This window comes from Pan troglodytes, chromosome 1 (assembly GCF_028858775.2).
Source record: "Pan troglodytes isolate AG18354 chromosome 1, NHGRI_mPanTro3-v2.0_pri, whole genome shotgun sequence".
Classification (NCBI taxonomy): domain Eukaryota; kingdom Metazoa; phylum Chordata; class Mammalia; order Primates; family Hominidae; genus Pan; species Pan troglodytes.
In genome coordinates this window covers 69,803,599-69,825,591 of record NC_072398.2, presented here as the reverse complement: position 1 = coordinate 69,825,591, position 21,993 = coordinate 69,803,599, and the positions used below count along the sequence as shown (strand labels likewise).

Genomic DNA, 21,993 nt, shown 5'->3' with positions numbered 1-21,993 from the left:
TTTTTTCTTTTTTTCAGCCTGCTTGGTTTCCTCTTCCTTGAAGTAGAATTCAATTTGAAGCTTTTTTTTTTTTTTTCTTTTTAAAAGTTGGGCGGTGTCAGTGAATGACTTGTTAAGGAAGTCTGTGCGTTGTCTGGGTGTGAGAATGGGTTTTGGAAGGAGCTCTGTGGCACTGAATTATCGTTTAGAAATGCACGTGTTTTAGTGAATCACATGCTTAGAATGCATCTGAGGTTTCGCAGTCTTTTAGGATAAAGACCTACTGAGTGAGCACACTCTATCTCTGGTTCATTTGGCCCACTTTCCTTCTGGCTTTCCAGGTTCATGCCACACTGGCTTTATTTTTGTTACTGGAAAGCTTTATTTTCTTTCCTATCTCTTGGCTTTTAGGAGTTTCCTCCACCTCTAATGCTGTATTCTCTCCCTCCCTCCAACTCTTATACCTGCCTCAGATATCAGCCCACATATCACTTCCTCTGGAAATCACCCCATCCCCATTAAGCCCTCCATGAACTCTTTATTCTCCTTAGCAGAAGTTGATCATTAATTGTAATGAATTAGTTGCTTTGTTTCCTCTGCTAGTGCATTTCATGAAGGCTGGTTTAGCCTATCTTACCTCTTAATTTTCAGGGTCTGGTCCAGCACTTGGCCCAGAGAAAGAATGAATAAGTTGGTGGACAGAGGAAGGAACTTTTGAATGAGAAATACAGTGATCCCCACTTAACTGCTTTCTGTAGTTTCAGCTACCTGAGGTGCGAAACAGAGTACAATAAGACATTTCGAGAGATACCATGTTCAAGTGAATTTTACTACAATATATTGTTAATCTCTTACTGTGCCTAACTTTTTGAAACTTTGCCTCCCAGGTTCAAGGGATATTCATGCCCCAGCCTCCCAAGTATCTGGGATTACAGGCGTGTCCCAGTACGCCCGGCTAATTTTTTTTTTTTTTGAGATGGAGTTTGGCACTTGTTGCCCAGGCTGGAATGGCACGATCTCGGCTCACCGCAACCTCCACCTCCCGGGTTCAAGCGATTCTCCTGCCTCAGCCTCCCAAGTAGCTGGGATTACGGGCATGTGCTACCACGCCCGGCTAATTTTTTTTTTTTTTTTTTTTTTTTTTTAGTAAAGACTGATCAGATCTTACTGGTCAGGCTGGTCTCGAACTTCCAACCTCAGGTGATCCGCCCGCCTCAGCCTCCCAAAGTGCTGGGATTACAGGCGTGAGCCACCGCGCCCAGCTCGCCCGGCTAATTTTTGTATTTTTAGTAGAGACAGGGAGGGTTTCACTATGTTGGCCAGACTGGTCTCAAACTCCTGATCTCAGATGATCCGTCTGCCTCGGCCTCCCAAAGAGGTGGGATTACAGGCGTGAGCCACTGTGCCCAGCCTGTAAATGAAACTTTATAATAGGTATGTATAGGAAAAAACAACGTGTATTGGGTTCACTGTTATTCACAGTTCTAGGCATCCACTGGGAGTCTTGGACCGTATCCCCCATGGATATGGGAGAACTACTGTATTAACCAGGGAAGAGTCCCTTTTTCCTATGGGAAAAAGTTTTTAACAAAGACCAGCCAAGTTCCATTTTTCTAAGAGGATGGCTTTGTTTTGCATTTTTTTGCCACATTGGTTAATAAGAGATTATACTAACCATACAGATGTAAATGAGAATTTGTTCTTGTTCTTTAGTTTTGCTAATTACTTAAAGACCTAGTTCTGTGATATGTAAAAGTTGTAGTGTTGTGTTAGGGCCAACCTTTGGATGCCAGAGGGAAATTTTTTTTGCTCTGGATTGTAAATTCTATCCACAGTTGTGTCCCCTTTCCACCACTGAATCTAAGGGTGATGTGGCAAAGTTCTTTACCTGGAGTAGGCACTCAGTATTTGTGATACAGATTTATGGGCTCTTTTGAAAGCTATATTAATGGGAACACGGAGGCAGGCTAAAGTTGACATGTCTTTCCAAGTTCATTTGTTTCTCAAATCATTTCTCTTTGTTTTGCTTTCTTAAGATAAGTTAGATGCTTATCACACTGAACATTATGTAATTGCGTGCACAGATTAGATTCTTAAGAAATTCTTTTTCAATCAGTGTGTTGTATAAATAGCTGTCTACTTAGCTTTGTTACCTGGGGGGGAATAGCTTTATGTTACCTGTGACTTTGAACAAGTTTGTTAGCATTTCTGAATCTCCTGCATCTTTAAAAATGGACATGTTAAATGAGATATGTGCTACACCTACTGCATTCAGCACTTTGTTACCTGCTTCCTAAACGCTAGAGATTCCTTCACTGCTAGACCTCTTGAGAGACTAGTCTTATGATCACTGTTTTCACTTCCTCAACTTACTGGCGGCGTACTCCAATATATTTATTTGTCCTTCCTCCTAAAACTGTGCATGTAATCAAATCATAGCTATTAATGTCCCCCAATTGTGAAATATCCCATGTCCTGTCCTTTTCTTTTTTGAGACGGAGTCCAGCTCTGTCACCCAGGCTGGAGTGCAGTGGCACGATCTCGGCTCACTGCAACCTCCGCCTCCTGGGTTCAAGCAATTCTCTGCTTCGGCCTCCCGAGTAGCTGGGATTACAGGCACCTGCCACCACCCCTGGCTAATTTTTTGTATTTTTAGTAGAGACAGGGTTTCATCATCTTGGCCAGGCCAGTCTAGAACTCCTGACCTTGTGATCCACCTGCCTCGGCCTCCCAAAGTGCTGGGATTACAGGCGTGAGCCGGTGCGCTTGTTTAAGAAACAGTGGAAGGCCAAAGTAATGAGTAGAGAAAATGAGACAGCCAAGATCATGCCACTGCACTTCAGCCTGGGCGACATGGCATGACTCCATCTCAAAAAAAAAAAAAAAAAAAAAATGCCGGGCGCGGTGGCTCACACCTGTAATCCCAGCACTTTGGGAGGCCGAGGCAGGCGGATCACCTGAGGTTGGGAGTTCGAGACCCCATCTCTACTAAAAATACAAAATTAGCTGGGTGTGGTGGCCTGTAACCCCAGCTGCTCCGGAGGCTGAGGCAGGAGAATCGCTTGAATCCAGGAGGCGGAGGTTGCGGTGAGCTGAGATTGTGCCATTGCACTCCAGTCTGACCAACAAGAGTGAAACTCTGTCTCAAAAAAACAAAAAAACAAAAAATTGATGGTGTTTAAGGGGGTGGTGGTGAGTGGCAGGCAATGCAGAAGTTACTAGATCATGGTAAGGACTTAGGATGTTTGAAGGGGTTTAAGTTGTGAAGTGACTTGATCTAACTTATCTTGAGTGCAATGGTGTGATTGAGGTTCACTGCAACCTCCACCTCCGGGTTCAAGCGATTCTTCTGCCTCAGCCTCCCGAGTAGCTGGGACTACAGGTACCTGCCACCACACCTGGCTAATTTTTTGTATTTTTAGTAGAGACGAGGTTTCACCATGCTAGGCTAGCCAGGATGGTCTCGATCTCCTGACCTCGTGATCTGCCCACCTCGGCCTCCCAAAGTGCTGGGATTACAGGTGTATTCCACCATGCCCGGCCCTGTTTTAGCTTTTGATGTAAGGTTTCCTCTAGAGTAGCTCGATGGTTGAGGAACCATCTTATTACCAAGGACTCCTTTTTTATATTTCTTCTTTTGGAGACAGGGTCTCACTCTGTTGTCTGGGCTGGAGTGCAGAGGTGCGACCTGTGCTCGCTGCGACCTTCGCCTCCTGGGTTCAAGTGATTTTCCTGCCTCAGCCTCCTGAGTAGATGGGATTACAGGTGCTTGCCACCACGCCGGGCTAAATGTTTTTTGGGTATTTTTAGCCTAGTGTACCTTAAATATGCTCCAAACACTTAATATTAGCCTACAGTTGGGCAAAATTATTGAACACAGACTATTTTACAATAAAGTGTTCATTATCTCATGTAATTTATTGAATACTGTACTGAAAGTGAAAAACAGAATAGTTGTATGAGTACTCAAAATATGATTTCCACAGAATGCATGTTGCTTTTGCACCATCATAATGTTGAAAAATTTTAAATTGAACCATCATAAGTTGGGGACTGTCTTGTGCTTAGAATAATTGGTTACATATTAACTGATACATTTGCTTTCTTTCTTAATGCCTGCCTGTTGTACTCCAGGTACTCCACACTAGATTTGGGGGAGTCTTACAGAAAATACTATGTAATCCCTATCTTTGAGAACTTAAGCCTAATGTAAGAGACAGAGAGTATTGCTCTCTGATTACAGGACAATGTAACATGTGACAGGATGCTTAGTGTAGTGGGACCGCAGAGAGGATGAGATGAGAGGTGGTGGTAAAGGAAACTTCAGAGGGTGTGAGTTGGAGGCAGTTTAGCAATTAGAGGGCAGGTTGTAGAATCTGATAGTCTTTGTTTTGAATTCTAGTTCTGCTGTTGGAGAATTATTTGATTTGGGACAAGTTAAATCACTTCCCTAAACTCATCTGTAAAATGAGGATAATACTTATCTAAGGTTGTAAAGATTAAATGTAATGTAAAAAGTTTAGCAGCACAGTGCCTAGAGGTACATAATAGGTGCTCATTAAATCAGAACTGTTGGTATTAATTCTATTACTGCTGCAGCTGTGATTCTTTGAAGGCTTGAGTAGGAGTTAGCTACATAAAAAAAGGGCAGAGGAGAAATAGCTTTCTATAGACAGGGAAGAGTATATGGGACACTATGGTGGCCAAAGAATATTTGGAAAATAACAATAGTATCTGTCTTGATTCTGTTGAGATGAAAATAATACATGTAAAACACATAAGCACTAAAAAAAATCAGCTGTTATTATTCTACTTTGAGAAATATTGCATTGTGCTATACTGTTTCATAGGGCTTGGGTAATAAACTTTAATCTGGCATTTATTTTTTAATCATTTTGCTATCCTTTTTTTTTTTTTTTTTTTTTTTTTGAGACGGAGTCTTGCTCTGTCGCCCAGGCTGGAGTGCAGTGGTGTGATCTCAGCTCACTGCAAGCTCCACCTCCTGGGTTCATGCCATTATCGTGCCTCAGCCTCCCGAGTAGCTGGGACTACAGGCGCCTGCCCCCATGCCCAGCTAATTTTTTTTTTTTTTTTTTTTGTATTTTTGGTAGAGATGGGGTTTCACTGTATTAGCCAGGATGGTCTTGATCTCCTGACTTCATGATCTGCCCACCTAAGCCTCCCAAAGTGCTGGGATTACAGGCATGAGCCACCGCACCTGGCTTCATTTTGCGGTCTTTTATGCTTTAAACTTTTGCTATATGCTCTTTAAAAGAGTATCTACTTTAAATTCCCCATCATCTGACCAGAAAAAAAAACTCTCTGTTCCTCTTCCAGAAAAAAAAAAAAAAATTCCCATTATTCCTTGTAAAATTCCTCTTTTACTGAAACATCTTGGTTCCTTTTGCGTCTTTCTTTTTCTTCCCTGATTTCTTCTACTTTGAGGCTGTCCCTCAAAGTTTAGTTTTCAGTTCTCACTTCTCTCATCATTTCTGATGAAGAGATAGGTGCTCTTGTGGCTTCCTCTGTCACTTTTACACAGAATTGGACATTGTAAGTTGGGCATCGTCTTGTGATTTATTAGCCCTGACTTTTCCCTTAAGTTCCTCTTAATTAGATCTTATGATATCATAACATTTCTACTTGATATATTCATCTGCTGTTCCACAATTGTTTCATTTGTTTGATTTCAGAAATAATTAGAAGAAAGCCGATCTAGATTTGTCAGATTTTTACTTTGCCAAGCTGTGATAGTTGAAAAACAACCAAACCCACCATGTACTATATTTCATCCTTTTATACAGAAAAGGATATTTTAATACAAAAATTAAGAAAAACTGTAGTCTCAGAATTTAAATATATGTAGCTTTAAAATAATGTAATGAGTATTTCACAGTTGTTTTCTTCTTGCTTTAGACTCTTGAAAACTTTATCACATAGTGAAACACTGCTTTACTTTTTATTTAAAATTGTTTTTTTTGGCCGGGTGCGGTGGCTCATGCCTGTAATCCCAGCGCTTTGGGAGGCCGAGGTGGGCGGATAATTTGAGGTCAGAAGTTCGAGACCAGCATGACCAACATGGTGAAACCCTGTCTCTACTAAAATACAAAAATTAGCCACGTGTGGTGGCAGGCACCTGTAATCTCAGCTACTCGGGAGGCTGAGGCAGGAGAATTGCCTGAACCCAGGAGGCGGAGGTTGCAGTGAGCCGAGATTGCGCCATTGCACTCCCACCTGGGCAAAGCGATACTCCTTTTCAATAAATAAATAATTTTGAGATGTGGTCTTGCTATGTTGCCCACGCCAGACTCAAACTCCTGGGTTCAAGTCATCTGCCTGAGCCTCCCAAGTAGCTGGGACTACAGCTGTGTGCCACCATGCCCAACTAGTGAAACACATGGCTTTAGAGTAAACCTTGTACTATCTTGATATTGATCTTTGATCATGTTTTTTAGTGGTTAAAGTGTCTCACCACTGCCTTCCTGAAAAACTTCTAATTTTTAGGCCTTTATAGTTTGACTCCTGTCCTCCTTTCTAGTCTTTTCCCTCATCACATTTCTCCATTACCAACTATTTTCCCCCAGTAGTTAGTGGTCTTTGTAGTTTGGATCCAACTAATGCCAGTTCCAATCGGGCTCTGTTGTTAGCTGTGTGGTCTTGGGCAAGTTACTGTAATGAGAAGAAAAGCAGACTCTAGTACCTGGGGCTGTGGTGTGCATTCCTGTAAATTCAGCTTGTTCAACTGCAGGTGTATTCCTGGTACAGGGGTGGAGGACACTGATAGTAACTACTTTAAATCATTGTTTTCTCGTGTGAAAACTGAGGGTAATTTTTTTCAGAATTGTTATGAAGATTAAATGAGAAAACTTAAAGCATCTGGCAGGGTCCTTGCGCTTAGTAGATACTTAACAAAAACTTGTTTTTGTCGTAGTTCAATTCCGTCATGGTTCCCTGAACGGGGCTTATAAGGTCCTTGTTTTAATCCTTTCTTGCACATGGAATGCACAGTTCTCATCCTTCAAGACTGTGTCTAAAATACCTTCTTTTCTGTGAAACCTTTACATCTTCTGCTAATCTCTGCTGTCTCTGATGTCTCTGAACTTAAGGTATTGTTTTTACCATTGACTTTGTTATTAAATCATACTCTACCCTGTGGCATCTTTGTAGTTACCTGTTACTATTTAATCCTTTTTTTTTTTTTTTTTTACATAATGCTTTGTTCAACTAAATTGTTCTTTAAGAGTGGGGTCTATGTTTAAAAAGGGGCTTCGAAACCATTCAAATTATTTTATAGGACCTGATTTCTTCAGATTTGTTATCTTGAGTATCTTGTACCCAGAAAATGCTTTGAAATGCTTAATGCAAAAGGAAGAGAATATATCATCACATTTCACCTCTCCTAAATATAGTGGTATTGTGAAATTCACGTAAGCCAGATGCTTAGTTCAAAGCTGATATATTGGTTTGCTTCTGTGTCCCCACACAAATCTCATCTCTAACTGTAATCACCACGTGTCGAGGGAGGGACCTGGTGGGAGGTGATTGGGTCATGGGGGCAGTTTCCCCCATGCTGTTCTCGTGATAGTGAGGGAGTTCTCATGAGAGCTGATGGTTTTAAATGTGGCACTTCCTTGCTCTGTCTCTCCTGCCGCCACGTAAGACATGCCTTGCCTCCCCTTGGTCTTCTGCCATGATTGTAAGTTTCCTGAGGCCTTTCCAGCCATGCGGAACTGTGAGACAGTTAAACCTCTTTCCTTTATAAATTACCCAGTCTCAGGTAGTATATAGCAGTGTGAAAACGGACTAATACGAAAGCTTTTTACACCTTCTTTCCTAGACAATACAATGGTGGGTGAAGAGAAGATGTCTCTAAGAAACCGGCTGTCAAAGTCCAGGGAAAATCCTGAGGAAGATGAAGACCAGAGAAACCCTGCAAAGGAGTCCCTAGAGACACCTAGTAATGGTGAGGCTTAATTTTTTTTTTAAGGTGAATTAGTGAAATAGAGAACAAATACAGTGTTATAGAATAAGTATTGCCATCTCTTTAATTCTTTATTGTAAATGGGTATTGATAGAGTTTTATATGTCTAGTAACAAAGCAATTAGACAATAAGCCCTTTCTCGTTAATTAATTTGGTGGACATCTATTGGTATCTGCTGTGTTTTAGAGACCATTCATTCAGTCACGTAACCTACCAATAATTGCTGAGCTCCCCCGCTGGATGCTGGGGCTATAGCAGTAATCAGTACGGATTTGTTTGCCATTATGGAGCTCCAAGTTAAGTGAATGACAAAACCTCCAAAATCATACACATAATTAGATTTATCACAGTGTAATATTCTTGTAATTAACTACTCTCATAATAGATGTAATGAGTAAAATGTGAGTAATTAGCGGGATGCCTAACCCCGTTCAATACTGAGCTATAAATCTTGGGAGGGGAGTAGTTAGGGAGTTTTATTAGTTCTTGTATCCACGTTTGCTTAATGCCTGACTACAAAGAGGAATACGATAGTCCTTTGTTGTTAAGGTCAAGGTTTATGATTATGAATGATAGACTTGTAAACACAACTCTAATTGATGTCATCTATTGCATCAGGGTATTTATTTTTGCAGTGACATTTGTAAAGGTTTGATTTCAACAAGGATTTGAAAATTGAGGATTGTTTAGTTAACAAATAGGTGCGGAACCTTCTGAGACTTGTCTTTGGCATTTCATCTCTTTTCATAAAGAAACAGTTTTGTTTTTCCTACCTAAATATAATTAAACTTAAATATCAACAGCTGGATCCTACCAGGAATGTAAATATTGCTGCTTGAGTTGGCATAATGAGGTTTATTGATAGGCTCTTAGTTAGCTATATATGACATATTTATATGGCATATGGGCTAGTTTTAGTGTGATATAAAATGTGAAATTTATGCAAAGGAGGATGAGCCAATACTGGGGAGAATTCTCCTTCCGTGATTTAGGGACTTAGTGATAACCCAGTTTGTTTCCCTTGCCTGCATTCTCACGCATTAGAAACTTCATGCTTGTTTGTTCCTTCCAGTTCTTGGGACAGAAAACTTATTTTAATTGAAACTTTCTGTCACTGTATATGATCATTCTCTTTATGTCCCAAGTTTTTAAAAAGATTCTAAATTCTTCTGATTTCTGTGTATTTTCAGTGTTCTTTATTGTCCTAGTTCATTAAGTTTTAATCAATCCAGGTTTTAGTGCAGGTGTTAAAAATTGAATTGGTTAGCTTAAATCAAGAAGTGTAACAACCTCTTTGGTTTAATGTAAATAATGCTAATTTGAAAATGTTTCTTCACATATTGTAACATTTATTCACCTTGGGGAGTAAGTGCTTTGGGAATAATCCCAAAGTTCTGGGATTACGGGCGTGAGCCACCGCGCCCAGCCTGGTCTAGGTGCCCTTTCTTTCTCTCCTTTTTTTTTTTTTTTTTTTTTTTTTTTTGAGACAGGTTTGCTTTTGTTGCCTAGAGTGGAGTGCAATGGTGCGATATTGGCTTACTGCAACCTCTGCCTCCTGGGTTCAAGCCATTCTCCTGCTTCAGCCTCCCAAGTAGCTAGGATTACAAGCATGCGTCACCACGTGCAGATAATTTTGTTATTTTTAGTAGAGACGGGATTTTACTATGTTGGTCAGGCTGGTCTCGAACTTTTGACCTCAGGTAATCCACCAACCTTAGCCTCCCAAAGTGCTGGGATTACAGGTGTGAGCCACCATGCCCAGCCCTTTTTCTCCTTTTTCTTCCCCTCTTCCTCCTTCTTCGTTTCTTCCCTTTTCCCCCATCCCCTTCTCTTCCTTTTTCCTTCCATTCCTCCTAATTGGAGATAGTCTCGCTTTGTCACCTAGGCTGGAGTGGTGCAATCTTGGCTTACTGCAACCTCCACCTCCCAGGCTCAAGTGATCCTCCTGCCTCACCCTCCCAAGTAGCTGGGATTACAGGCATGTGCTACCACGCCTGGCTAATTTTTGTATTTTAATAGAGTTGGGGCTTCAACATGTTGGCCAGGCTGGTCTCGAACTTGGCAAGTGATTTGGTTGCCCCGACCTCCCAAAGTGCTGGTTTTATAGGTATGAGCCACCATGTCAGGCCTCCATTCCTTTTAATTTTTTAGTAATATATTTGCATACCATTAAAGTCACCATTTTAAAGTTTACAATTCAGTGGTTCCTAATATATTTACAAGGTTGTGGAACCATCACTGCTGTTTAATTTCAAAACATTTTTATCACCCTGGAAAGAAGTCCCATTCCTCTCTTCTCTTAGCCTCTAGCAACCGCTAATATACTTCCTGTCACTTTGGATTTGCTTGATCTGGGCATTTCTTATAAGGGGATTCGTAGAACATGTGGCCTTTGTGTGTGGCTGCTTGCACTTAGCATAATGTTTTCCATGTTTGTTTGGTTTTTTGATTTGAGGTGGACTCTTGCTCTGCTGTCCAGGCTGGAGTGCAGGGGCTATTCACAGGCATGATTATAGCACATGCAGCCTCGATCTCCTGGCCTCAAGTGATCTTCCTGCCTCAGCCTCCTGAGCAGTATGTTTTAATATGTATCAGTACTTCATTTTTTTTTGTGGCTGAATAATATTTCATTGTATAGGTATGATACAGTTTGCTTATCTGTCAGTTGATATTTATTTTGGGGGGGTTATTTACAATGATTGGCTATTATGAATGATGCTGCTATGAACATTTGTGTAGAAGCTTATGGAATATATGTTTTCAGTTCTCTTGGGTATATACGTAAGAGTTGAGTTGCTGAGTCATGGTAAATGTATGTTTAACTTTTTGAGGAGCTGCTGTACTTTTCCAAAATAGCTACTCCTTCTTATGTTCCCACCAGCAATGTATGAGGGTTCCAATTTCTCCATATCCTCACCAAGACTTATTATCTGTCTTTTGATGATAGCCTTCCAGCCAACAGATTAATAATCTGGTGTCAGTTAAGCACCTTTGATCTAAATGTAAGATAGGGTACCAGGTTTGTTAATAGGGAGCTTGAAGTTGGTGTGCATAAGATACCCAAATAGAAAAAATCCTTTGTTATAAATAGGAGCTAAGTGAGTTATAGTAACCAAATAGAGACCGATGGGGTTGGGGGAGCCCTTGCTTTAGAATGGAGGAAAGTCTCACTGAAGTAGATTTTGAGTTTGGCCTTTGAGATAAGACTGGGAGAGGGCTTTCAATCCACAGAGATATGCATTTGCAAAGACTTTTTAAGACAGTGTAGTGTTGTGTGTGTGGTGTTTTGTTTGCTTTTAGAGAGGATGAGGGGTAGGTAGTACAGATGGATTTGTGGTTGGTTTTCATGGATAGGAGTATAGAGCAAATTGGAAAGGCCAGAAGTAAGTAAGAAGATAAGGCTCCAACAGCCTCTCAGTGCCCAGCCAACTGCCCTGGCAGCTAGTGGGTAGTGGCCCTTGCTGGGGACCCTCCAGTGGGCCCAGGAGGACAAAAGTGGCTCTAAATTTGACACATGCACATTGAAGCAAGTCAAAGGACTTGATATGAAGCATAGAAGCAGATAGTGCCAAATAGCAAGCAGTAATTGGTATACATTTGGTGATTGGGCAGTATTTCCTTCTTTTACTGCTGCTAAGGTGGTGGAAATTAGTTAAATTCATTGTGAAATGGCACACACTGAAGGTATTTGTTAATGAGGGTTCCAGAAGCGTTAAAAGTAGCACCACCAAAAGTCAGGTGTGGTGGTTCACGCCTGTAATCGCAGCATTTTGGGAGGCCGAGGTGGGCAGATCACGAGGTCAGGAGATCAAGACCATCCTGGCTAACACGGTGAAACCCCGTCTCTACTAAAAATACAAAAAATTAGCCGGGTGCGGTGGTGGGCACCAGTAGTCCCAGCTACTGGGAGGCTGAGGCAGGAGAATGGTGTGAACCCAGGAGGCAAAGCTTGCAGTGAGCCGAGATCATGCCACTGCTCTCCAGCCTGGGCAACAGTGTGAGACTCCTTCTCAAAAAAAAAAAAAAAAAAAAAAAGCAGCACCACCATATGCTGTCACAAATGCTAGTGTGACAAGGCAGAGAGGATTGTTGTAGTAGGAAATAATAAAGACATTTCCTTTTCAAAACCAGCACATCTCAACCTTTTTCAGTCAGCTCCCTTTAAACTTCTGGCGCTAAAAATAGTGCCTTGCATACTTAATGTTAAATGAAAGACGACTATGTTTTCTGGATTTAGAAAGACCACCTTTAATACCTCAAAACGAAGACATCTGTGCAGTTGGCAGTTGTGAGTGAAAACACTGTTTGCCAAAACAGATGGCTGGTCAGAAATGATTGTATACCTGGGTTGTGTGGGATATCTGCTACTGCCACTTGTAATCCTCATCATGACAATGTTGGGTAAGGCATTTCAAACATAGATACAGTTACAGTAGTTGAAGGAATGTCAGATGACATGACTGTTGTAGATGCAACTTCATCAAGATGGTAAACTAAATAGACATCTACAGCTTCTAGAAGAGGAGAGCAAAACACATGCAAGAAGAAATGGTCAGTGTTTGATTACTGTAGCATTCTGGATGCTTAATAGGGGCTCTGGTTTTGTTGTAAAGGTGATGTCCGTTCTCAGAAATACTGTATCAACATCTTCTATGTGGTGGCTTGCATCTATAGTCTGAGCTGCTTGGGAGGATCATTTGAGCCTAGGAGTTGGAATCCAGCCTGGGCAACACAGTGAGACCCCATCTCTTAAAAAAAAATGGTCTTAACTACTGGAAGATTTGCAGACTTCAAAAAAAAATAGGACTTGAAGTCTTACTGTATGTATTGTCATTGACTGATGACCTACCTGTGTGAATGATTTTGGACAAATCTTACAGCTTGTCAGTGCTTAGGTTACCTTTTATGCAAAGCCAAGGATAGCAAATATGAAAGCACTTTCTGCGTATGTAGCACTGTGTTCATCAAGGTATTATCTTTTTTTTTTTTTTTGAGATGGAGTTTTGCTCTTGTTGCCCAGGCTGGAGTGCAATGGCACAAGCTCGGCTCACCACAACCTCCACCTCCCAGGTTCAAGCGATTCTCCTCCCTCAGCCTCCCAAGTAGCTGAGATTACAGGCATGCGCCACCCGCCTGGCTTATTTTGTGTTTTTAGTAGAAACGAGGTTTCTCCATGTTGGTCAGGCTGGTCTCGAACTCCCGACCTCAGGTGATCCACCCACCTCGGCCTCCCAAAGTGCTGATATTACAGGCGTGAGCCACTGCGCCTGGCCTCATTAAGGTATTATCTTATTGGCAGTGCTGTCCACTCTTCTGTCCCAGTTCCTGAGGTAGCTTTTATAATCTCCTGTTGTATATCAACTGAGAATTATAATCTACATGAAATCCTCTAATATTCCTACCAGAAATTATCTCTTGATTTAAAACAAGATAATATGATGTAACAATTTAGTGGTAATAAGGCAGATTATCTTCTTGCATATACAGGCAGCCTACACAGTTGATACAGATGTGGTGATAAAAGAAAAAGAAGCCAAAGTTACTCTAGTTGAGTAATATAGTTCCCAGATGGCCGGGCACGGTGGCTCACTCCTGTAATCCCAGCACTTTGGGAGGCCGAGGCAGGCAGATTGCTTGAGGTAAGGAGTTTGAGACTAGCCTGACCAACATGATAAAACCCTGTCTCTACTAAAAATACAAAAATCAGCTGGGCGTGGTGGTGGGTGCCTGTAATCTAAGCTACTCAGGAGGCTGAGGCAGTAGAATCGCTTGAACCCGGGAGACGGAGGTTTCAGTGAGCCGAGACCGCGCCACTGCACTCTAGCCTGGGTGACAGAGTAAGACTCTGTCCAAAAAAAAAAAAAAAAAAGATTTGGTTTTATTAAACAAATTGCTCAAATATGCGTATAAATTTTTTTACATTTAAAGTAATATATACTCATTGAAAAAATTCAAACACTATAGAAAGTTATTAAGTAATACTTCCTCCCTCAAGTAACATTTTTTTTTACATGTGGGATCATATTTGAGATCTCTTCTGCAATTTGTTTCTTCTATACTTTGTAAGTCTCAGATATCTTTTCATTTAGTATATGTAATTCTTTTAAATACCTGTGTAGTATTTCTGCTGTACGGATGCTTGGCGGTTTATTTAACTTGCTCCTTATTGATGGAAACTTAGGCTGTTTCCAAAGTTGCAGTATTACAAGCAGTGCTACAGAGAGCATCATTGAAACAGCATCATTGCTTACTTGTACTGGTATACCTATAGGATACATTCTTTTTTTGAGACGGAGTCTCACTCTGTCGCCCAAGTTGGAGTGCAGTGGCGCGATCTTGGCTCACTACAACCTCCGCCTCCCTGGTTCAAGCGATTCTTCTGTCTCTGCTTCCTGAGTAGCTAGGATTACAGGTGTGCGCCACCATGCCTTGCTAATTTTTGTATTTTTAGTAGAGATGGGGTTTCACCATGTTGGTCAGGCTGGTCTCGAACTCCTGACCTAGTGCGCCGCCTGCCTCAGCCTCCCAAAGTGCTGGGATTACAGGCGTGAGCCACTGCACCTGGCCAGGATACATTCTTAAAAGTGAAATTGCTAGGTCAAAGGGCTTTTGCATTTAAAATTTAGACATTATCAAATTTCCTTTAAAAAATGTTATGCCAATTTATATTCCTAACTATACTGTTTCACCAACTCTTGGCAATAATCTTACCAGTCTTTTAAAATTCCTGATTTGATGGGTGAAAAACAGTATACATATAGCATAAATTTGTTCTCATGAATTTTAAGTGAGGTGGGGAAATTGTTTCATATTTATTGACCATGTATTTTTTTTTCTTTAAAAGCCCTGTTCATATCCTTTGCTCACTTTTATTCCTTATCTGGTGGTTATTATTTTTAAGAGCTTTTTCTATATTAAATAAATTAATCCTTTGATTATGTACTTTGAATATTTTCTTAATCAAACTAGTGATTTGTCTTTTGACTTTGCTTATGTATGTATGCTTTGCCATGTTTTGTTTTTATATATCAAATATTCTTTTAATTGTTATAATTTTTTGTTTGTTTGTTTTTGGTTTTGTTTTTTGAGATGGAGTCTCGCTCTGTTGCCCAGGCTGGAGTGGAGTGCAATGGCGTGATCTTGGCTCACTGCAGCCTCTGCCTCCTGGGTTGAAGCAATTCTCCTGCCTCAGCCTCCTGAGTAGCTGGGATTACAGGCATGTACCACCATGTCCTGCTAATTTTTGTATTTTTAGTAGAGACAGGGTTTCACCATGTCAGCCAGGCTGGTCTCGAACTGCTGACCTCAAGTGATCCACCCACCTCAGCCTCCCAAAGTGCTGGGATTACAGGCATGAGACACCACGCCTGGCTGCTTATAGGTTTGTTTTTTGTCATGCTTAGAAATCATCCAAGATTATGACAAAAAGAAAACATGACTTTTTTTTTTTTTTTTTTACTTTTGTGGTGTTTTATATTGAAATATTTGATCCATATGAAATTTATTTTTGAGTGATGCATTCATCATTGGGGATCTAATTTTTTAGTTTTCCAAAATGGCTAGTTAGTTGCTTCAACATTATCTATTAAGTCTCTGTTTCTGTATGAACATGCACTAATCCACGTTTCTGGCTCAGATTCCATTTTTCTGAAGTAGTGCAGACTTGTGAGTAGTTGAGAACTTTGTAAAGTTTTTGTGGTCAGTGGAGCAATAGACGATTACAGATGGATTTTACTATCTTATCTTCCCTTTTATTATTAAGATTGAAAAGTGATTGACTCTTTCAAGAAATACTCCTAAACCTAACCATACTATGGACATAAAGGTGACTTTTCAAGTGACTTTTGTATCGCTTTGTGGAGAACAAAGTGAAGCTGAAATGTAGGTATTATAAGACACGGTCAATGAGAGTTTTTTAGAAAACAATCAGGATTTAAAAATGAGTTTGAATTTCTAGGCAATAAACTAGTCAGTGCCTACACGTTAGCTAATTCTGTTCTTGCCACAAGTAGATGAAGAAAACATTTATTAAAAGAACTGCAACTTGAAAATTGGTTATTAGTCACTGCTTAGTATTCCTTAGTCATCTTTATGAGTGTAATCACATAGGTTGGCTGTCCTTTTTTTTTCTTCAATGCTGCATGACTAGGGGTCAGGAGACAAGGATTTCTTCAGGCTCAGTTACTTATTGGCCATGTGACAGTGTACAAGATGTTCAATTTCTTTGAATCTCAGTTTCTTTATTTTAAAAATAGAAATGAGGCCAGATGTGGTGGCTCACGCTTATAATCCATGCACTTTGAGTAGCTGAGGTGGAAGGATTGCTTGAGACCGGGAATTCAAGACCAGTCTGGGCAACATATCAAGACCCCATCTTTACAAAAATAAAAAAAATTAGGTGGGCATGGTAACATGTGCCTGTAGCTGAAGCTACTCAGGAGGCTGAGGTGGGAGGATTGCTTGAGCCCAGGAGTTAGAGGTCGCAGTGAGCTAGGATTGCACCACTGCACTCCAACCTGGGTGACAGAGCAAGACTATATGTTAAAATTTGTAACAAGTTTAACAAGGATGCGGATTTAGAAATTTGGAGGCCATAATGTCTTCAGGGAAAAGAAGAATTGCAGAAATGGGTGGAAACTATTGGCTAGCAAGAAAACAAAGATAAGAAGTGTAAAATTCTTTCTCAGAACATTTTATATTAGAAGGAAAAGTACAGCATGTCATGAGGGTTAAGTGATCTTCAAAAGGACTGTTTTTAAAAAAAAAATCGTTTCTCAAATTTCAGTTATTTTGCCGTTATATTACTATTACTATGTAACTTTAAAAAATTCACTTGAAAATTTATTCTCAACCTAAGTAATAAATTGTTAAATCATAGGTTTGATGTTCAATTACTTATTTTTAAAAAACAAATAAAATATGTAATAACTTGATAAGTGTTAGTAGAACTACAGATTTTATTTTCAGTATCACTGATGACATCCATATCATAATTTCTGAAACATGGTTTTTAAAGAACAAATTGTCTCTGAATTTAAATGTGGACAATATAATTGACTCAGTGGGTTGAACTTTTTGAATAGGGAATGATTAAGACAATAATAGTTTGAAGGGTTAGTCTTGAAAAAGAGATGGGCTACTCTTTCCTCTGACACAGAAATGTTGGAGAAGAGGTTGAAAGACAGCAAAAATTAAGAAACATAGAAGACATTTAAGGATTTGGTACCAAAACTGAACAACTGAAAGTTACTTGGTGGGGCTGGGACTTGAAAGTGGAAAAGGTTTCCAACTACTTTTGTGAGGAATGTCACAGAAATTCATCAAGAGGCAGAGACAAAGATTGCATATTTTCATTGCAGGCCTGCCTAAGGCTTGACTGCAGCAGTTTAGAATGGGCCCATTTTCCTAACTTTTTCTGTAGCGCATGGCAATTTGGAATCAGAAGGCAGATAGCGGGTAATTTCTGGAGTCGGCGTGTGGCATGGTGGGTCCAGGAAATTGGTGGTGGTGATAAGGGACAGATAGAAATAATGACAGAGGGTTAGTAAGTCCGTGCTGGTTAAGAAAACTGGAAAACCAAAACGATGACTTCTATCAGAAGAGAAACTGTCTCTTTCCCTGTCTTTCTCTTTAGCGATGAAACCTTCCCTAGAAATTCCCCTACAGACTTCTCGTGTCTCATTGGCCACAGTTAGATTACAAGTTATGCTGGCTATCTACCTTTTGCCTCTCCAGTCTTTTCTACGCTACTTTGTTTCCTGGGAGACTGACCTTAAGAACTGCAACAATAGTCTCCAGTGCCCTGTGTGTTTCTGGTAGGCTTGGCCAGTGGGAGAACTTCAGGAGATCTAAGAGCAGAGAGTAAGGTGGGTGTGTTTATAACTAAGGTTCTCTCCCTGGTAGGTAACCATTGCTCCTTTCTAATATTTCTCTCTAAAGAGCTCTCTCTGGGTTCCACTAACCCTTTACCCGCCTTGCCCTTTTCTGGCCTCAGGATGGTAACAGCTTTCCTGATGTTTATTACTAGCCCTAGAATTCCATATCATCCTTATTACCATCCTTTGTTGCTTTTCTTCAACTCTGACCACACACTTACAAAAAGGACCTCTTTAAATTTTTCCCAGTCAATAAGCTTGAGTGGGTCATCTCTTTGCTGCCTGATACCCAGGCCCATTTTTAAATCAGTTTCTCGCAAAGGCAGTGACATGCATGTCCTTATTTGGGAAGCAACCGGCAGTGTTCACCATGGCTGTGTTACATTATAAAAAAATGTGTGTGTACTTGTCTGTTTTATTTGCCAACCAGATTTACACAGTAAACTTGGCCATCTAGAACAAAGTTGGCAAACGTGGCCATGTTCATTCTTTTGTGTTTGTAGTGCTTTCTCATGTTATCACAGTAGAGTTGAGTAGTTGTTACATAGTTGCAGACTATACCGCCCATTACGGAAAAAGCTTTCTGACTCTTGATCTAGAATTACGTTGTTCAATATGGTCGCCACTGGAAGTACACTGTTTAATATAGTCTGGTTGAGCACTTGAAATGTGGCTAGTCTGGATTGAGAAACACTATAGTTATGATATGTCAGATTTCAGAGACTTACTGGCACCCATTTCTTTTTACTTTTTAATGTGGCTCCTAAAAATTTTAAAATTACACATGGTGATTCACATTTTATGTGTATGTATGTGTTTATATGTGTATATATATATATATATTTTTTTTTAGACAGAATTTTGCTTTTGTTGCCCAGGCTGGAGTGCAATGGTGCGATCTCTGCTCACCGCAACCTCCGCCTCCCAGGTCCAAGCGATTCTCTTGCCTCACCCTCCCAGGTAGCTGGGATTATAGGCATGCGGCACCACGCCTGGCTAATTTTGTATTTTTAGTAGAGACGGGGTTTCCCCATTTTGGTCAGGCTGGTCTCGAACTCCTGACCTCCGGTGATCTGCCTGCCTCGGCCTCCCAAGTACTGGGATTACAGGTGTGAGCCACCACGCCTGGCCACACATTGTATGTTTATAGGACGACACTGATCGGGAATGTAACTGGTGGCCTAGAAAGTAAGTAGATAAGCTTCCCTTAGGCCAAAGCCTATTAAATACAATATTGTCAAGAAAAGAGAGCATGGCATTAAGAGGCATCTGACTGAGCTTCAGGCCTCAGAAAAATCCAACAAGTCTTCATGCTTCATTCATTTGCCTGGAATAATGTTTCTAGCATTTGTTCACCATAATTTTTCTTTATTATTTGAGACTCAGTTCAAATATTGACTCCTCTGCAAAAGCCTCCTACACCCCTCATTCTCCCACAGCGCTCCTCTGTATTGTCCTTTTCCCTATTTGTAGTTTTCTCCTGAGATCCTGAAGGGAGGGTTTGCCCTGCATGTATTGGGTCCTCAGTGGGCTTTTACTTAATGCATGAGTATATAAATTGAGTAAATTAGTTACCAATTTAACAAGCCTGGTTATTTGTGTCTTTTCTTCTGTGTAGCTTTGGCGGTAGATTGACTATAGTAATAGAAGTGTAGGCTTGTTAGGGAGAACCCTGTGGAAGCAGCCTAGGTAGAAAGGCACAGCTCCCCAGGACTGCTGAGTGGGGCCTGATTGCACTCCACATTTCCGTTTTTGCTAAAGATATCACTATAATAGTATAGTACAACAATGGATCTCTCTTACTTGTCCCGAAGATTATGTAGGGTAAAGTACATTTTTGTTTTATTTTTTTGTAGAGAATGGGGGGGGTCTCGCTTTGTTGCTCAGGCTGGTCTCAAACTCCTGGCTTCAAGTGATCCTCCTGTCTCAGCCTCACAAAGTGCTGCGATGATAATAGGTGTGAGCCAGCATGCCTGGAGTCTGGGTTTTTTTTAGGGTGGCAAAGCATGTCATAATTTTACAAAAATTTTCATCAAAACTGGTTAAAATAAGATTTTTGACATGTCAAGGACTAAATTTTAAACATTCCCATTAAGTATAGCAGGTTTTAAAAGAGATAGCATTTATTCATGAAGATAAGTATTGCAAGCCTGATTTTTTTAGAAATCAGAAATTTAAGGGAAAAAATGTTGAATAGTTTTCCTTATGGACTTATGAGGGGTTCTATTAAGTTTCAGATAGCAAATAACTGACTCCTAGTGTTAGCAGTTAGTGTGTTACTAGAGGTAGGCAAATGATTCCGAAATTACATCACCCTCAGTCCTGGCTTATCATTGTTTCAGGGTCAGTGTTTTAGAAATTGAGAAGCCTTGAGTTGAGTGCTTGTAAATAGTTCTTCAAATCATTGGATGTGGGTGGGGATGGTGGCTCATCCTTGTAATCCCAACAGTTTCAGAGGCCAAGGCATGAGGATTGCTGGAGGCCAGGAGTTCAAGACCAGCCTGGGCAACATAGCAAGGCTCTGCCTTTACAAAAAAAATTTTTTTAAAATTAGGTGGGTGTGGTGGCATGTGAGTGTGGTGGCATGTGCCTGTAGTCCTAGCTACTTGGGAGGCTGAGGCGGGAGGATCCCTTGAGCCTGGGAGTTCCAGGCCACAGTGAGCTATGATCATGCCATAGCCACTGCCCCCTAGCCTGAGCAACAGAGTGAGAACCTGTCTTAAAAAAAAAAAAAGCAGTGGATATTAGCTTTTAGGCATTCTTTTGACTTTGACATCTAATTTTTAAATTTTAAATTGTAGAAAGTTAAGAATTTCTTTGGAATATTATATGAAGAGGTATTTTGAAGGTAAAGGAAAATGAATTAGCATTTTAAAATATATTTTTCTTCCACTTACTTAACTTTGTCATTTTCAGTGGGGTCTTCAGAGACTCTGTGAACAAATCTTTTTTCTAACTTTCCAGTGGCTGCATCTCAAAGCCTGTTTGTAATGATGGCTGTCGTGTTATTTATGGATAGACAGATTCTTTTGGGAAGGGACGCACAAGTAGTGAGAATTAATCTTTTACAGTCTCCTTACCAATCCTCCTCCCCCATGGTAGCTGAATTAGTTGAAGGAAAGAAGCTTTTGTCTTCATTTTTTTATGAAATAGTTCATTTATGAAACCATGGTCTGGTCATAGAACTAAATTAAAAATATATTCTTTAACTTATTGAAAAATCAAATGGACATTTGTCTTACCCTTATATTTCTTAATCAGTTACCAATTTGTAAATATCTTAAATTAATCCTCTGCTCTCCATTCTCCTTGCCATTTACAACATCACTTTTTGTCCGGATTTATTGCATTTCTCTGTTATATGGTCCTTTCCATCTTCCAATATCAGCTCAGTATTTTCCTGCATAAAATTCTTTGTTTCCTCAAAGCCCTTGTTATTATATGACCTAGTCTTCTTCCCAGTCATCAACTCTGCCATTATTGATAATTGAAGACATTCCACTGTCTCCTGGCTTCCATTGATGTTAAGTCAGGTATGCGTTGTAATTGCAGTACTTGCGTAGTTGATATTCTTTCTGGGTGCTTTTAGTTTTTTTTTTTAACCCCTGCGTCAGACAGTTTCACTGTGATATATCTAAGTCGATTATTATTATTATTTTTTCTTTTAAGATGGAGTTTCACTCTTGTTGCCCAGGCTGGAGTGCAATGGTATGATCTCGGCTCACCGCAACCTCCGCCTCCTGGGTTCAAGCGATACTCCTGCCTTAGCCTCTTGAGTAGCTGGGATTACAGGCATGTGCCACCACGCCAGCTAATTTTGTATTTTTAGTAGACAGGGCTTCTCCATGTTGGTCAGGCTGGTCTCAAACTGCCGACCTCAGGTGATCCACCTGCCTTGGCTTCCCACAGTGCTGGGATTACAGGCGTGAGCCACCACGCCTAGCACTAAGTAGATTATTTATCCTGCTTGGAATTCTTTGACTTTATCCTAGAATTTGTGTCTCTCAACAGTTCTGGCCAATTCTCAGCTATAATCACCTCAAATATTATCTCTCCGTATAGAGCTCTGATTAGATGCATTTTGTACCTTCTCATTCTTCATGTCTTTTTTCCAAGCGACATACTGTGAAAAGAAATGTCCAATAGAAGATTAAATT

At 40.4% G+C, this 21,993-nt stretch overlaps 1 protein-coding gene across 1 annotated transcript in view; it reads left to right on the top strand.

The window, feature by feature from the left end:
- The window catches only part of SOAT1 (sterol O-acyltransferase 1), a 60,813-nt gene that overhangs the window by 1,189 nt on the left and 37,631 nt on the right, over positions 1-21,993 (top strand). Inside the window, exon 2 of the mRNA XM_514030.6 lies at positions 7,817-7,942. Coding sequence (XP_514030.2) covers positions 7,825-7,942 — 118 coding nt within the window. The 5' untranslated portion in view covers positions 7,817-7,824. The remainder of the gene's footprint in view (positions 1-7,816; positions 7,943-21,993) is intronic.